This window comes from Lissotriton vulgaris, chromosome 5 (genome assembly GCF_964263255.1).
Source record: "Lissotriton vulgaris chromosome 5, aLisVul1.2, whole genome shotgun sequence".
Taxonomy (NCBI): domain Eukaryota; kingdom Metazoa; phylum Chordata; class Amphibia; order Caudata; family Salamandridae; genus Lissotriton; species Lissotriton vulgaris.
Genome location: NC_141693.1, coordinates 1,971,929,818 through 1,971,944,994, shown reverse-complemented (window position 1 = coordinate 1,971,944,994; position 15,177 = coordinate 1,971,929,818). Strand labels below are relative to the sequence as shown.

At 48.9% G+C, this 15,177-nt stretch overlaps 1 protein-coding gene across 2 annotated transcripts in view; it reads left to right on the top strand.

Annotated features, from left to right (window-relative positions):
- Positions 1–15,177, top strand: part of MAPKAP1 (MAPK associated protein 1) — a 928,195-nt gene that overhangs the window by 150,023 nt on the left and 762,995 nt on the right. For both annotated transcript variants that reach the window (XM_086924702.1, XM_086924701.1), the window contains one exon: positions 5,686–5,775. In XM_086924702.1, the coding sequence (XP_086780828.1) occupies positions 5,686–5,775 (90 nt within the window). The remainder of the gene's footprint in view (positions 1–5,685; positions 5,776–15,177) is intronic.

The following is a 15,177-nucleotide window of genomic DNA, read 5'->3' as shown; positions in this document are numbered from 1 at the left end:
TGGACCACTGCCAGCTGCGAGAGCACCAGCAGCAGCGCCATCAACATCCGGTGCTGCTAGACCTGCGACACAGCGCACACCCACTGTGGCCAGCCAGCACAACAGGCATGTCAGGGAGCCGCAGCACAGCACGCACCGGCAGGAGGGCAACGGCAGTGCGTGTGCCAGGCCTCAGTATTGAGCGCCGCATGCTGCGCGTGCACCAATTGCAGGCACGACGCCAAGGTGCAATTCAACTTCAGCTGCACAACATAGGCAGAAATGTAGCCAATGTTTCCGATAGAATCGACCGGATAACAACTGCCATGGAGGCGAACACAGCGGCCATCATCAGCCAGCGCAGCATTGCCCGCCGGCGCCACAGCTAGCTACTCACGCGCCTCTCTGCCTACACACGTTCCAACTACGTCTTAGGGAATGCCACCTCCCAGCTGTCACGTCGGTCTATGGCAATGCAGCTGCAGATGATGCAATGCTGCGAGGACGTGGCGCGTGTCCTTGAGCAGGTGACCAGTGCTGTACTGGCACTTCAACCTACTGTCCCAGCAAATGGTGGTGGGGATGACACCAGCGAGGGGACCTCGAGTGTCAGCAGCCTGTCTGCCACACAGGTCGGAGTCCTACGCCGCAGCACCAGGCCCAGTGCTGGTTCACGTGCCCTGCCTGAGGATGAGCCTGAGAGGCGACTGGGTGCCGCGCGCCGGAGGCGCACATGACTTTTCAAACCATTTCCAGGGACATGCTGATGACAGAAGCATGTTGTGTTAGTAACATTGAGCAGTATGGCGCAATACTACTCGTATGTGAATCAGTACATGTTTTCATTATTATTGTGCATTCAACAATAATATTTATTTTAGCATTGAACATCTGCCTTCTGTCATTATTTCCATAGTCATGCATTTGGGAATAGTTGGGGAGGGCAGTGGGTGCACTAGAAACAGTTCATTGTGATGTGGTTGCGCCGTCTGTGTCCTTCAGCAGGATGTTCCCCGCGAGCATGACGCGCATGTGCAGGTGGCCGGTCGTCCCCTTCAGACTCACTGCCAGAGATCTCTACAGGAATCCGGCGCTTGATAGCATGTTGTGTAGTATTGCACACACAGCCACAATGCGGCAGCAGACATCAGGACTGTAGTACATGGCCCCACCAGTCTTGCGCAGTATGTGGAATCTGCTCTTCAGGAGCCCAAATGTCCTCTCAATGCAATTCCTTGTGCGTATGTGTGCTACATTGTAACGCCGTTGCTGTGGTGTAGCGGGGTTGAGGTATGGGGTGAGGAGGTATTCACGGAGAGCGTAGCCACTGTCGCCTGAATGAGAGGAGCAGAGGGTGAGTGCCTGTGCAGCGCAGCTACTTCATCACAGTGTAACATTGTGGGGCAAGTGTACTTACCAAGTAGGTGTCCTTCACCAAAGTCTCCCCTGGCCAGTCGTGTGTGGAGGCCGCAGTTCCGGAATATGAAGGAGTCATGTGTGCTCCCCGGGTACTGTGCCACTATGTCCGTGATATAATTCTTTGCGTTGCACACCATCTGGATGTTGAGGGAGTGGTAGGACTTGTGGTTGCGGTACATGTATTCTGTTGCTGTAGGTGGGCTGATGTGGATGTGTGTACAGTCAATGCATCCTATCACATGTGGAAATTGTGCGACATTGTAGAATTGATGCTTGGTCTCATCCAAGTCCTGTTGGCTGGTGGGAAATTTTATGTGGTGGTGTAGCTGGGTCAGCATTGCATCTAGGAAACTCCTTAGGCAGCGGGACATGGTGGGCTGGGATATCCCCCCAGCAGCAGCAACTATCCCCTGGAAGCTTCCGGAGGCCAGAAGGTGCAGGCTGCACAATACCTGGACGTGTGTGGGCACAGCATTTGTCCTCCTTGTTGGGTGCTGCATCAGGGGGTCCAGGTCCTGGATAAGCTTGATGATCATTGGCCCATTCAGCCGGTACTGAGCGTATATTTGCTCTCTGGTTTGGCCCAGCAGGTTGACCCGCTGGCGGAATATCCTCTCCTGGATCCTAGGTCGGTTCCGTGCAGCTCGCTGTAGCCTTCGCCGCTTGACCACCATGTATAGTCCTGGCATTGTGAGACTCCTACTGTTGCAGCTGCATCTCCTTAAGTGTGTTTGGTCAGGCCTGCACCTGTTACTGATTGGGAAACTGTTTTTCAAACTTTTTTTTTTTTTCTTTGATGGTTACCACCTGCTTTGGGTTGTCCTTAAATTGCGCCTCGCAAAAAGCGATTTTCGGGTTTTTCGCTATTAGCGATTTATCTTGAATAGCGATAGCAATTGTATTGCAAATTCACAATATTATTAGCAGAATCCATGGTATCTCGCAATGTCCGAATCGCTATTGGCCTACTCCCAGGATTCTGAGAATTATATTGCGATTTCGCATATCTGTCTTAACGAATTCGCCATTTTTTTCTTGAATACCGTTTTGGACAATTGCGATCGCAATAGCTTTTTCGCAGCTATTGCGCTCGCAATTTAGCTCCATGAATCTGGCTGTTAGGGCCTTATAGAAATTTTTTTTATCGCAAACCTTCTGATTCTGTAAATTGGAGTGTTTGCGAAAGCTAAATTATTTTTCTAAATGTACTAAGCCCACTTAACAATTTGGAAAAGGTTTTCTGAATAGTTGAATGAGTTTAGTAAATCATACGGAATCAGTATTTGTAAAGGGCGGGTTTAGAGACTTCATTCCAAATACCGATACCTTATGGTATGCATTAATGTTTTGTCACTGAAATTCACAAATGTAGTGGTAATTCAATCCTCATGGGACCTCTTCCTCTTTGAAAAATTACATTTTTAGGACCGGACATCTGCTTACTCCTAAAAAAGGAAATCAAGCTGCATTAAAAAAGCTAGCTTTTTTTTTTTTTGAAGCGATCACATACATGGTGGTCTACTGACCCCAGCAGACCACCATAACTGTGATGTCTGTGAACCTTAGTTGGTGTCAATTTGCAATTTACCTTGTTTAGTATTCAATCAATGATAACTTTATTTTGGTCGGAGACCATAAAAGTGCAGATAAAATACATACAAGTGGCACAGTAAGATAAAACAATAAATAACAGTGCAATCATACAAGTTTTAAAAAAAAGATTAAACTGAGTAGTTATCAAAGTTGGAATATAAAATACATGATCATGCAATTCATTATAAAGAACTTTGCCGCCTATGCCACATTCAGATTAAAAACCGTGATACTGCAAAGACAATAGGGGCATGGGTATCATACCTTAAAACCCTACACGCCCGAGCACATTGCCAAAATCCTAGGTTCCTACATAATGGAATCAACCAGCATTTCCTTATTTCTAGGTAAACGGGGCAGAAAAACAAAACGTGGCGTGCATCTTCTTGCTTGTAGTTGCATGCGGGGCACTTAATATGTTTTGTGTTCGCCCATTTAGAGGTAAATACCCTCAATGGGAGGGAACCATGCCTGAACTGGATGTAAAGTTTCCTTGCAAGTGGAGGAGAAATTACATCCAGGAATTCCTCCATTCTTGATTCAGACTTTATTTGGAGGAACTCTACTGTCAGTCTTCCCACAGCAGTCGATCTCTGTAGAGCAGCCACACTTTGGTGCCTCAGAAGTTGCACAAGCTGTTTTTTACTTGACCCCGGACAACTTGCTTCAAGATTCTCCCACAACACTGGTAGGCCGATCCTATTACAGGGTGCCCTAATATGTAAAAGCCACAGGATGCTCTTACTTTTCAAAAGGGACCAAGCCTCTGCAAATTCCTCTCAGTAGGAAGCCAATTCTGGTTCTGACCAGAGCCTCTTCCAATAAAGGATAGGCCTTGCTGCTACTAGATCCTCTATCGGTTCTAGCCCCAGATCTAAGCGTAGGGGGATAAGCGGTGTGCTTACTGGTAGGCCCAGAGAGTTTCGCACGAAACCGTGTTCTACCCTGATGAGGTTAGATATACTTTGGTGGCCCCATAATTCGGCTCCGTATGTTGCGGCCGTTCTAGCTTGGAGTCTGTAGATTTCTACGACAGGGGCCCTGGGTTTAAAAATCGAAGATCTCTGGACTTTACCGATACCCCCCCCGTTACTTGTTTAGTATTTATAAGGTAGGTTGAATTGCGAAACACTGCGATTCTATATATTGTGAACCAACCTTTTTAATTCACATGTCAGTTTGCAAAATATCAATGCATTTGTTAAGTGATGGTGTGCAAAGTAGGACCACTTTTTCCCCCGAATGCATTCCTTGTACATGTGGCCCTTAGACAGGCTTTTATAGATCAGGAGATTTTGTCAAATGACCTGGCTGATACAAAACCAGTCAATATCGAAAATAACTTGTAGAAAGGGATTGCATCCTCTTTAGAAAGGTCCAGTCTCAGGGCAGGACTGGTAGCAAGATCTGGGGTTTATTCACAGTAAAACCCGTCCACCAGCAGAGCTGGCCTGTGCTTATTTACACCCCTGTCCAGCTGGCCTCTGCCTGCTGGTGTTCTTCAATCCCTTCTAGAGTGCCCTGCCATGGCACTCTGCCACACTCGGAGATGCCACAGTCCCTCATGTATTATAGCGGAATGTTGCAGTGCTTCAGTAATACTTCATGGTTACACAGGATCCATGCATGTATTTTATTTCTAACAGTTGCTGCGTACAATAGATGGAGTAACCAAGTGATGGTGTTCTGGTGCACATTGTGTTCATTATGTTTTGGAAGGGATGCTTAGAAGTAAGCCTGCAGTATGTCTTAACACATACAAGCTTGTGTTGTTTTGGGGTCAATGTATTTCTGCGCCTCCTGCCTCCTTAAGGATGCTTCTGAAAATTGGAGGTACTGTTGGAAACTGAGCGTCAAGATGAGAGGCGTGATCCGCCGAAGATCACACGAGTAGTAGTTGGTCATCTTGTGCCCAAAAAAATGCGATTCCTTGTCGTGTTCAGTGAGTGTAAGAGGATGGTCCAGGACAAAGCAAATGTTAGCAAGGAGTTTTCAAGATTGCCGATTTCGAGGCGCTGTGTGGCATATCAAGTAAGACAGGACAGAGTCAAAATGGTACATCTTTAAAAATAAATAAAAAAAATGACTTTACATTTGACTAATGTTACCAAGGTTACAAATCACCTCTTTTGCTCTTTTACTACCTATAAACCGTTTCAGCACACCGATGAAAAAACGATGCTAATTTATATAGCTTTGACATTTTATAATTTTCATGATTTTTAGATAAAGGATTTTACATTTAAAACTTTAATAGTCTAGTCTGAGTTCATTTATCTTTAACTTTTGAAGCGGGTAGAGTAATTCATAACTGTAATTTTATTCGTGTAATGCAATATTCACTTCACTTCATTTGTGCATTAAAATTCCTTTAAGACCGTTATTAATGATTTATGTAATGAAATGTCATATTAATCACAGAAGTTTTCACATTTTATTATTCTCTTCTATGTTAATACTATCTTTATGATCTCTATTAATGTTTTATACCCTCTAATTTCAATTATAAATCAAGCTCATTTTCATGTTTTTGTTGGTATTTGCTTTGCAGAGGTGCCACCTTTAAAATGTTATGTCTTTTTTCGCTCTACATGCAGAATAAACCATCTTTATTCATGAAGTGATAGTTAATTATGCCATTGTATATGGTAAGCTTGCATTGACAAACTTATAGTTGCAATATTTCTTTTGCAGCCCAGAGATTGGAACGACTAAGGAAAGAGAGACAAAACCAGATCAAATGCAAAAACGTACAGTGGAAAGAAAGAAATAACAGTCATTCAGGTAAACTAGAGCCCAGCTACTTCAGTTGTAACATTTAAAACATATTTGTTTTGGTTGGCTCATGTGCATTTACCCTTTCACTGCTGGGGTGTTTGCGCACCGTGTGCCTGAGCTTGTCTATTTGATATATATATATATATATATATATATATATATATATATATATATATATATATATATATATATATATATATATATATATATATATATATATATATATATATATATATATATATATTCGGCATTACGGTGTTTAAACACGTGTCTATTCGGTCTGTTTGTGCAACAATACATATTGTTGTATTTCGCCGTATACTGTGCAATCTATTGGTGTGAACCCTAGTAAATGTCTCATTCAAGCCTAGGGCTGTACTGAAAAGTGTAATACATTTTCCGAGTATTTTGTTGCATTCCTTAACAGGACAAATATAAATGCCAGATTGCCACCCAAGGAAATGTTGCCCTGAGTGTTTGGATCCAAGCAATACCAAAAATGATGTGTGTTTTCTTAGGAAATCTACTCTGCACAGTTAAGTATGTACCATTAGCGCAGAGCTCGAAATTGTGGCCTAATAACTGTTTATGGTGTACAGTTGGTTTGATGACCGCGAACTCAGGACTGTATGAAAAGTATTACACATATATATTTTCTAATTGTGAATGACCTCCCTTGTACTGACTGCCTGACCAGTAGAACAATCTAAAGTTGGCGTTTGTCTTAGATTTGATCAATTTATTCCAAACCTTGGTAATTCTTTATAGTCTTCCTCGTGTAGGAAGATATCCGTGTCATGGCTTGATCTGCCAACTTTGGTCCTCTGGATATCCTAGGCATTGAGGTTCCATACATGTAGATTTTGCTTTTAGGTTCAGTGTACCCACTGTCAATAAACTGGGCGTAGTGCAAAAATAATTCAAATAGCATCTGGGCTCCCTGCTGTTGAGGCGGCGTTGGGGGGAGGGAGAAGGGAAGGGAGAATGGGATTGGGTGTGCGCCTGCCCCGGCCAAGGAGCCAGACATGTTTTAATTTTGTATTATTATTTTATTTTTCCTGGGCCTAAGATAAATCCAAACAGTGTCTGTGCTTCGTTATGAAGTACAATGAAGCGGTTTGTCAGTGAGGGGCAAGGCACTTCTTTTGGATATTTTTCTTAGGATAGATCTAATTTCCAAAAAACATTACATTTTTTGCTTATTCTAAAAAAAATTAATCCAAATTGCATCTGCACCTTGCTGGGGTACAGACCCAACGCTCCTTCCTTTCCTAGTGCTTTTCTTCGACAGAGAAGCACTGCCAAACAAAAGAACTCCCTAAAACTTAATCAGGAATTGGAGATTGGAAGTCTGTGGGCTGACAAACCTATTGTTTACTTTCTATGTGGTGTGTCAATAAAGGTTTTTGTTCAATTGCCCTCTGTTATGTTTTTCTCTCCATAGATAGTTCAGAGGACGACAATCGGTTCTTCGAGTTGCTCCGCCTTATTTTCACAGTTCCTGAAGAGGATCTGTTTTTCCTAAACTGTCTATACAAAAAGCATAGGAAAGGGTATAGCGAGCTGGCAGCTGATCACCCTACTAGTACACATTTTCACACAGGCTACCCAGTGGTGTATCATTTGCCTATCAGTTCACATGCTGAAGCCTTCTCTGTTCTCATGTATTAGTGTTCATATATTCTAGTGTTTCATAGCATCTTAACCTGTTGCGTGCTCATGACGAGCTCAGCTTGTCATGAGGCACGGTCGCGCTGTGCTCATGACGAGCTGAGCTCGTCATGACTGTTGCGCCGCGCCCACACAGGGATAATTCCCCTGCTGTGCTGGGCGTTTTATTGGAACGGGCGTGGTCATGACGAGCTCAGCTCATCATGAGCACAGCGCCACTGTGTTGCATGACGATCCAAGCTCGTCATGAGCACACGGGTGCTGCACGCGCCCCCCTCCCCCCAGCACAGCGGGGTAATTAGCCCCGCAGGGGAGGGGTTAAGAATGCTTCTGAATATACTCCATGTACTGTTCTGAAACTGAGCCTTAGGGAGATAGGCATGATCCCGCCAAGATTTGCTCTGATGGACCACACTGGTTGTAGTAGGAGTGAACCTCAAGGCTATCTCCACTAGGGGATCACCATAAAGTGTTCTAGGCATTCTTTCCTTCTGAAAATTTTAGACACCAAGTCTTGTATTATCGTCTTCACTCTCTGCACTTTCATTCATCCACCTCTCCCCACCCCAATTTCGTCTAGCTCACCTTACCCAGCGATTGAGAAAGCCTGGTTTCCTTGGAGACAAGCCCTCTAAACTCAACCACTGATGTCTTCCGACTCCTGTTCTGGACCTCAATCCCTCTATTGACTCAAGTAATTCCTTGCAAGAGACTCTTGACAGGCCTCTAATGTATGGATCCCTCCCCACTATCCCATCATTTTGCCTGTGAATTGTACCTCTGTGCGTGTTCTTGCCTCAGAGTTCCAGGCAATTTACAGGCACCATTTACCCCTTTGCTCTGTTGTCTTGGCAAGTCTCACCACAGGTGGAACAGCCGTGGGATTTTGCCCCCATGTCTTTTCAGCCTAGTCCTTCCAATGCCAAAGGTTCTGGATTTCCCTTGGAATGGCCCATTCATAAAAAGAGTCATGGCAACTGATACTATGAGAGAGAACTCTTATACGTTTTTTATACAGATCCATCTTCAAATCTGATTCTTGTGGCCGCACGAGCTGCCTCACATCAGCCTATGCTGACAGTCGCAAAATAGGCTCCAACACCTACTTTGCCTTATTGCTGACATAGGGCTTTTATCTCCATTGTACATACCAAAATTTACGTAATACCAAGGAAGTGGCCTCGATTTCGAGAACCTTTCCAAGGTCAGGTTTTTCTGTAATAGTCTAGATGTCAAGTCAAGTCAGATAATTTATATAGCGCACTACATACCCAGAGGGTCTCAAGGCGCTTGAGGAAGGGTGGGGACTTACTTGTCGAATATCCAGGTTTTAAGTTGCTTTCTGAATGCTAGGTGGTTTTGAGTGAGGCGAAGGTGAATGGGAAGTGAGTTCCAGGTTTTAGCCGCCAGGTAGGAGAAGGATCTTCCTCCCATGGTGGTTTTGTTGATGCGAGGAACAGCAGCAAGGGCTTGGTTGGAAGAGCGTAGCTGGCGGGAGGGGGTGTAGAAGGAAAGTCGCGTGTTGAGGCATTCGGGTCCAAGTTCGTAAAGTGCTTTGTGTGCGTGGGTGAGGAGGCGGAAAGTTATCCTCTTATTGACGGGGAGCCAGTGGAGGTTTTTCAAGTGACCAGAAATGTGGTCTTTACGCGGGATGTCTAGTATGAGTCTGGCCGATGCGTTCTGGATGCGTTGGAGTTTTTTCTGAAGTTTTGCGGTGGTACCGGCGTATAGGGTGTTTCCGTAGTCCAGGCGGCTTGTAACCAGTGCGTGGGTTACCGTTTTTCTAGTTTCGGTGGGGATCCAGCGAAATGTTTTTTTGAGCATGCGAAGAATGTTGAAGCAAGATGAAGAAACGGCGTTGACTTGTCTGGTCATCGAGAGTGAGGAGTCCAGGATGACGCCCAGGTTCCGTGCGTGGTCCGTCGGGATTGGTGCTTTTCCAAGGGCCTCTGGCCACCAAGAGTCGTCCCAGGCAGAGGGGGAGGTACCTAAGATAAGGACTTCTGTTTTGTCTGAATTCAGTTTCAGACGGCTGTGCTTCATCCACTCGGCTATTTCTTTCATTCCTTCATGTAGGTTGGTTTTGGCGGTGTTAGGGTCTTTGGTGAGTGAGAGGATCAGTGTCATCAGCGTAGGAGATGATGTTGAGGTTGTGTTGGCGTGCGATGGCCGCGAGGGGGCTCATGTAAACGTTGAAGAGGGTGGGGCTAAGAGAGGATCCTTGTGGCACGCCGCAAATGACTTTGGTGGCTTCTGACTTGAACGGTGGGAGGCGGACTCTTTGAGTTCTTCCGGCAAGGAACGAGGTGATCCATTCCAGTGCTTTTCCTTGGATTCCGATGTTTCTGAGGCGTTGTAGCAGGGTGCTATGACAGACTGTGTCGAAGGCTGCAGAGAGGTCGAGGAGGATGAGGGCGACTGTGTCTCCATTGTTAAGTAGAGTTCGAATGTCGTCTGTTGCTGCGATGAGTGCGGTCTCAGTGCTGTGTTTGGCTCGGAAGCGGGACTGTGAGGAGTCAAGGGATTTGTTGGTTTCGAGGAAGGCGGCGAGCTGTTTGTTGACAGCTTTCTCAATGACTTTGGCCGGGAATGGAAGGAGTGAGATGGGGCGGTAGTTTTTGAGTTCGGTGGGGTCAGCTGTGGGTTTTTTCAGAAGGGCGCTGAGTTCGGCGTGTTTCCAGCTTTCCGGGAAGGTGGCGGAGTTGAGGGAGCAGTTGATGACGTCTCGGAGGTGTGGTGCTATGATGGAGTCTGCTTTGTTGAAGATGTGGTGAGGGCATGGGTCTGTGGGGGATCCTGAGTGGATGGAGTTCATCAGGTGGATGGTGTCCTCAGTGGAGATTGGGTTCCAGTTATTAAGGATGTTCAAGGGGGGTGAAGGTATGGTAGGAGGTTGGGTGGGTTGGTCTCCGGGTTGGTTGTCGAAGCAGTTGTGGATGTCTGCGATTTTGTTGTGAAAGAACGAAGCTAGGGAGTCGCAAAGGGTTTGAGATGGGGTGATGTCGTTGGAGTTGGCAGTGGGGTTGGTAAACTCTTTGACGATGTTGAATAATTCCTTGCTGTTGTGGGCGTTGTTGTCTAGTCGGTCTTTAAATGCGGCTTTCTTGGCAGTCCGGATCAGTTGGTGGTGTATGCGGGTGGCGTTTTTGAAGGCGTCCCTGGTGCTGGTGTTGGGGTCTTTTTTCCAGGCCTTCTCAAGGGAGCGGCAGAGTTTCTTGGATTTCTTAAGATCATCGTTGAACCAGGGGGCGTTTTTGTTGCCTAGTTTGATTTGACGTTTTTTCAACGGTGCTAGGTTGTCGGCGCTGTTGGTTAGCCATTGAGTGAGGTTAATGGCTGCTTGGTTGGGGTTCGATGAGTGGGCAGGGGGGTTTTGAAGAAGCGATGAGGAGATCTGGTCGATGGTGATTTTGTTCCAGTTTCTTCGCAGAGTGGGTTGAGGATGGTTGTGGGTTGTGGTCTTTTTGTAGACAAAGTGACCGCAGCTGTGGTCCGTCCAATGGAGAACTGTGGTGTGACTGAAGGAGATATGTTTGCTGGAGGTGAAGATAGGGTTGAGTGTGTGTCCTGCGTAGTGTGTGGTGGTTTTAACAAGTTGTTTGAGTCCGAGGTTGGCGAGATTGTCCAGGAGGGTGGTGGTGTTGCTGTCGTTGCTCTTTTCCAGGTGAAAATTGAGGTCTCCCAATAGAATGTAGTTCTCGGAGGGGAGGGCGTGTGGGGTGATAAAGTCAGTGATGTCTTCACTGAATTGTGCACGGGGTCCTGGTGGCCTGTAGAGGAGGGTGCCTCGGAGTGTGGTCTTGGGGTCGGTGTGGATCTGGAAGTGAAGGTGTTCGGCGCTAGCGAGGTTGACGTCTGAGCTGGTTGAGATGCGGATAGAATTCTTATGGACTATAGCGATGCCTCCTCCTGTTTGGTTGGTGCGGTCTTTTCGGATGATCTTGTAGCCTTCCGGGATGGCTATGGTGATGTCTGGAGCTGATGAGGCGTTCATCCATGTTTCTGTTAGGAAGGCGACGTCCGGAGAAATGGTGTCTAGTAGATTCCAAAGGTCGATGGCGTGTCTGTGGACTGAGCGGGTGTTGAGCAGGATGCATTTTAGGTGGTTGGTGTCAGATCTCTGTTTGGTGTTTGTGGATGAGGGGTTGGTCTTGGTGCCGTCATACTTGCAGGAATAGCAGGTGAAGGGTCCATGGGTGTGTCCAGGTGCGGCTTGGGCGCAGTTGGGGAGTCGACCGGGGTTAAGGGCTGTGAGGGTGGAGGCGTCGTATGTAATGCGGGTGGGGTGGGTGATGCGGGGGCCAGGGGGTCTGGCGCTGGGCGCGGTCCAGGCGCGGACGGGCGTTGACGGGCTTACCTTTGGCGCACCTTCGGCGCGGCCGTAGCGCGTGGACGCTGCACGTTGGGACATCTGTCATAAATGGATAGTGGAGGGGCGGAGCGTGGGAGGGGCCGCTGGGAGGTGGGGTCGCGGTGGAGTGACGGTGTGGGAGGACGGCACTACAAACAAAATGGCAGCAACAGTAAACAAATGCTGCAAGGCAGGACGAGATTAGGCACAGGCAGTAATAATAGTGGAGCGCTTATGGGGGAGGGTAAAGCGCTACGAGATTTGGCAGTACTATAGGTAATATGCACTAAGCAATCGAATTGAGCAGCCAGTAAGTCGAAGCAAGATTTACTCAGCAATGACAAAGCCCAGCAGTGAGTAGAGCGCCGAATATTTCAGAGCTGTGAGGTGTACTCGGTGATCAGTAAAATACAAAGCGCTACAGATGGCCAGCAGTGCGATATCACCAAGCGCTACAAAAGCCCAGCAGTGCAAGCGCTACTAAAGCCCAGCAGTGCGATGTCACCAAGCGCTACAAAAGCCAGCAGTGCAAGCGCTACAAATGTCCAGCAGTGCAAGCGCTACAAATGTCCAGCAGTGCGATAAATTTTGCAGAAGTTGTCGGAAGAAAGGAGTACTTAGCTAAGTTGAAGTGCTATGGAGGAGGTGGTGGGAGCGACCGCTTCTGCCGAGGACAGGACGGTCACAGCTCTCCACGAGGACTCGGACGACAATTAGCTATAGTGGGTGGGAGGGGCCGCTGGGAGGTGGGGTCGCGGTGGAGTGACGGTGTGGGAGGACGGCACTACAAACAAAATGGCAGCAACACAAATGCTGGGACCTAGAGTTTGGGACAGGCCCGGCCTACCCGCATTCCGGAACAGCCTCTATGGGGCTGATTGGCATATTACAAGGGCCGGACCTAATTGCACTTGCCCCCAGAACATTTTAAGAGCCCCTGGCGCTGCTGCAGGCTGAGGGGAACACTCGACGGAGCCTGGCGCTGATGCGGCCTACTCCCCTGGAGACGACCGGGACCTGGAGTTTGGAGCACCTGCGGCCGGAAAACTCCGGCGTTGCCCTTGGACGGACCACTGAAGACCCGAACACCTCGGCGGCGGCGCAGGGAGTGGGCGGTGGCGGCGGGGCCGCCCCCCCAGGGACTTACCACTCCGCACCGCACTGCGCCCGACTGCTGCCCTGGACAGAACCGGACTGCAGAGTCCTGGGGAGAGTGCAAGAGCGGAGAACCCTACGACCCTGACCGACTGGCCATTGGGTGGTAGGGGGACGAGGGGGGCCACCACCTGAGGGCGATCCCTGGTATTGCGCCCGGACCTCTCCCCCCCCCCCCTTTTTTCTCCCTCCCCACATCTCCTGGCCTTTCTGGGGACGAACATAGCCTGAGGTAGAGCTGCCACCGATCATAGACCGGCACTGAGAACCCACGTGGCCGGGCCCTGGGAGGGTGAACACTATCCGCAGACACTGTGGGGGATATCAAGGCTACCTGAATTCCCGTGCTGAGCCCCCAAGGAAGAGAGTAAGAAGGCGCCACTGCACCTGATTCCCCGCCCCCTGGCTGGCCCCCGAGGCGGAAGCCCGCACGAACAGGACACGAGACTCACAGTGGGGGGTCCCACCTTCCTGTTCCAAGCGGCGGGTCACATTTGTAGAGCCCAGTGATCCGGCGAAAGAGCGGCACCTGGTGGGGCCGAGTGCCTGCCCAGAGTACTGACCACAGAAACACCCACGCCCGGCCGCTGAATACGCCTGGCCGGGGCAACCATGGTCCGGAAGAGGGCTCGGACCTGGAATGGGAAAGATGACCCATTGGCTGCGGGACAAGCCCCGGGGGCCATGCTGGACGGGTCCACACTAACACTACCTGACCAGGCTCCTGCTGGGGATCAGCAAGCTGATAAGCTGGACTTGATTCTGCAAGAGATCAGAGCTTCCAGACTTGTAATGGAAACACAACTAGGCGCCCTCACTACTAATCTCTCTTTACTAAAGGCCGACCACTGCAAATTGGCTGACAAAGTGAAAGACCAGGGTGTGACGTTGGCGGAGATAACCCCGACGGTGGCAGATCAAACTAACTCTATCAAGCAACTGCAAGACCAGGTAAAGACCCTAATGGAACGCGTGGAGGATGCCGAAGGGCGTAATCGACGCAATAACATCCACGTCATTGGGCTTCCGGAACGCAGTGAGGGAACCCGCGCAACGGAGTTCATGGAACAATGGTTCCGTGATCATGTCGCCGCAGAGGGCCTGTCACCGCTCTTCTGCGTGGAAAGGGCACACCGGATTCCTACCGCTGATCGTCAAGATCCTTAACTATCGGGACAGAGACATGCTCCTTCAGAAAGCCCGGGAGAAATTGGCCATTGAATATGAAAACCAGCGAATCTCACTATACCCGGACTACACTAATCCGGTGCAAAGACAAAGGTCCTCCTACTTTGCGGTCAAGAAGAGGCTCCAGACAGCAAACCTCTGGTACGCCCTGCTATTCCCTGCTCGCCTCAAGATAATCTATGACAACAAGACCCACTTCTTCGAGAGCCCTACTGACGTGGAGGAGTGGTTAGAGGTGATGGACATCGAGGCAACTCAAAGGGCATCGTCCAGCAGCTCCAAGAACGGTTTGGATCATACGGGAAGAACCTCCCCCACACCGTCTGCGCAGCCGAGACGACGCAAGCCCTCTACCGCACAGCAGAAGGAAGACCAGATGATAGCGGTCAACATGGTGGTCTCCTTTCGAGATGAACACGAAATAATTAACACGGATACGGAAGACAGTACACTACACTCAGACTCAGAACACAGCGACGTCCTGTTTCCGACTGTGGCGCTGAGAGCAGCGGACGAACTACTGGACAATGGACAAGAGTAACTGCCCAACACGGAGTAACTTGTGACTCTGTCTCCTACTGATATCCTTTTGATGGTGACTTGCATGGGGCTTAGATGTGGGGGGTAGAGGGTGCGGGTCCTTTGTATGATTGGGTGATTGGGAGGTGTTTATTCTGTGATACTTGGAGGTCGAACCCACGCTACGGCATTGAGCGTCCCTCCCATGATAGATGCAGTTGTGATTACCGATCAATAGTAGGAAAGTGCGCTTGAGCGCTTTAAGAACTCCAGGGCTACGGCCAAGTCCTTGGGCCTGTCAGCCCCGCGCCAGCAGCCTGCTGCCTTTCGCTTTCCTCGTGGCCAAGGAAGGGGCGCCCCCACATGTCCTGCCAGCCACGGGCCGCAGACTAACATCCAACGCGGTGGCGGACGTGGTAACCGCAGTGGCGGTGCCCGGGGACAATGGCGAGGCCAGTCCACATCCACCCCCGCAGCATCCGCCTCAAAGCCCTCCTAGTCCGAGCTTTCAGGCCCACACGACG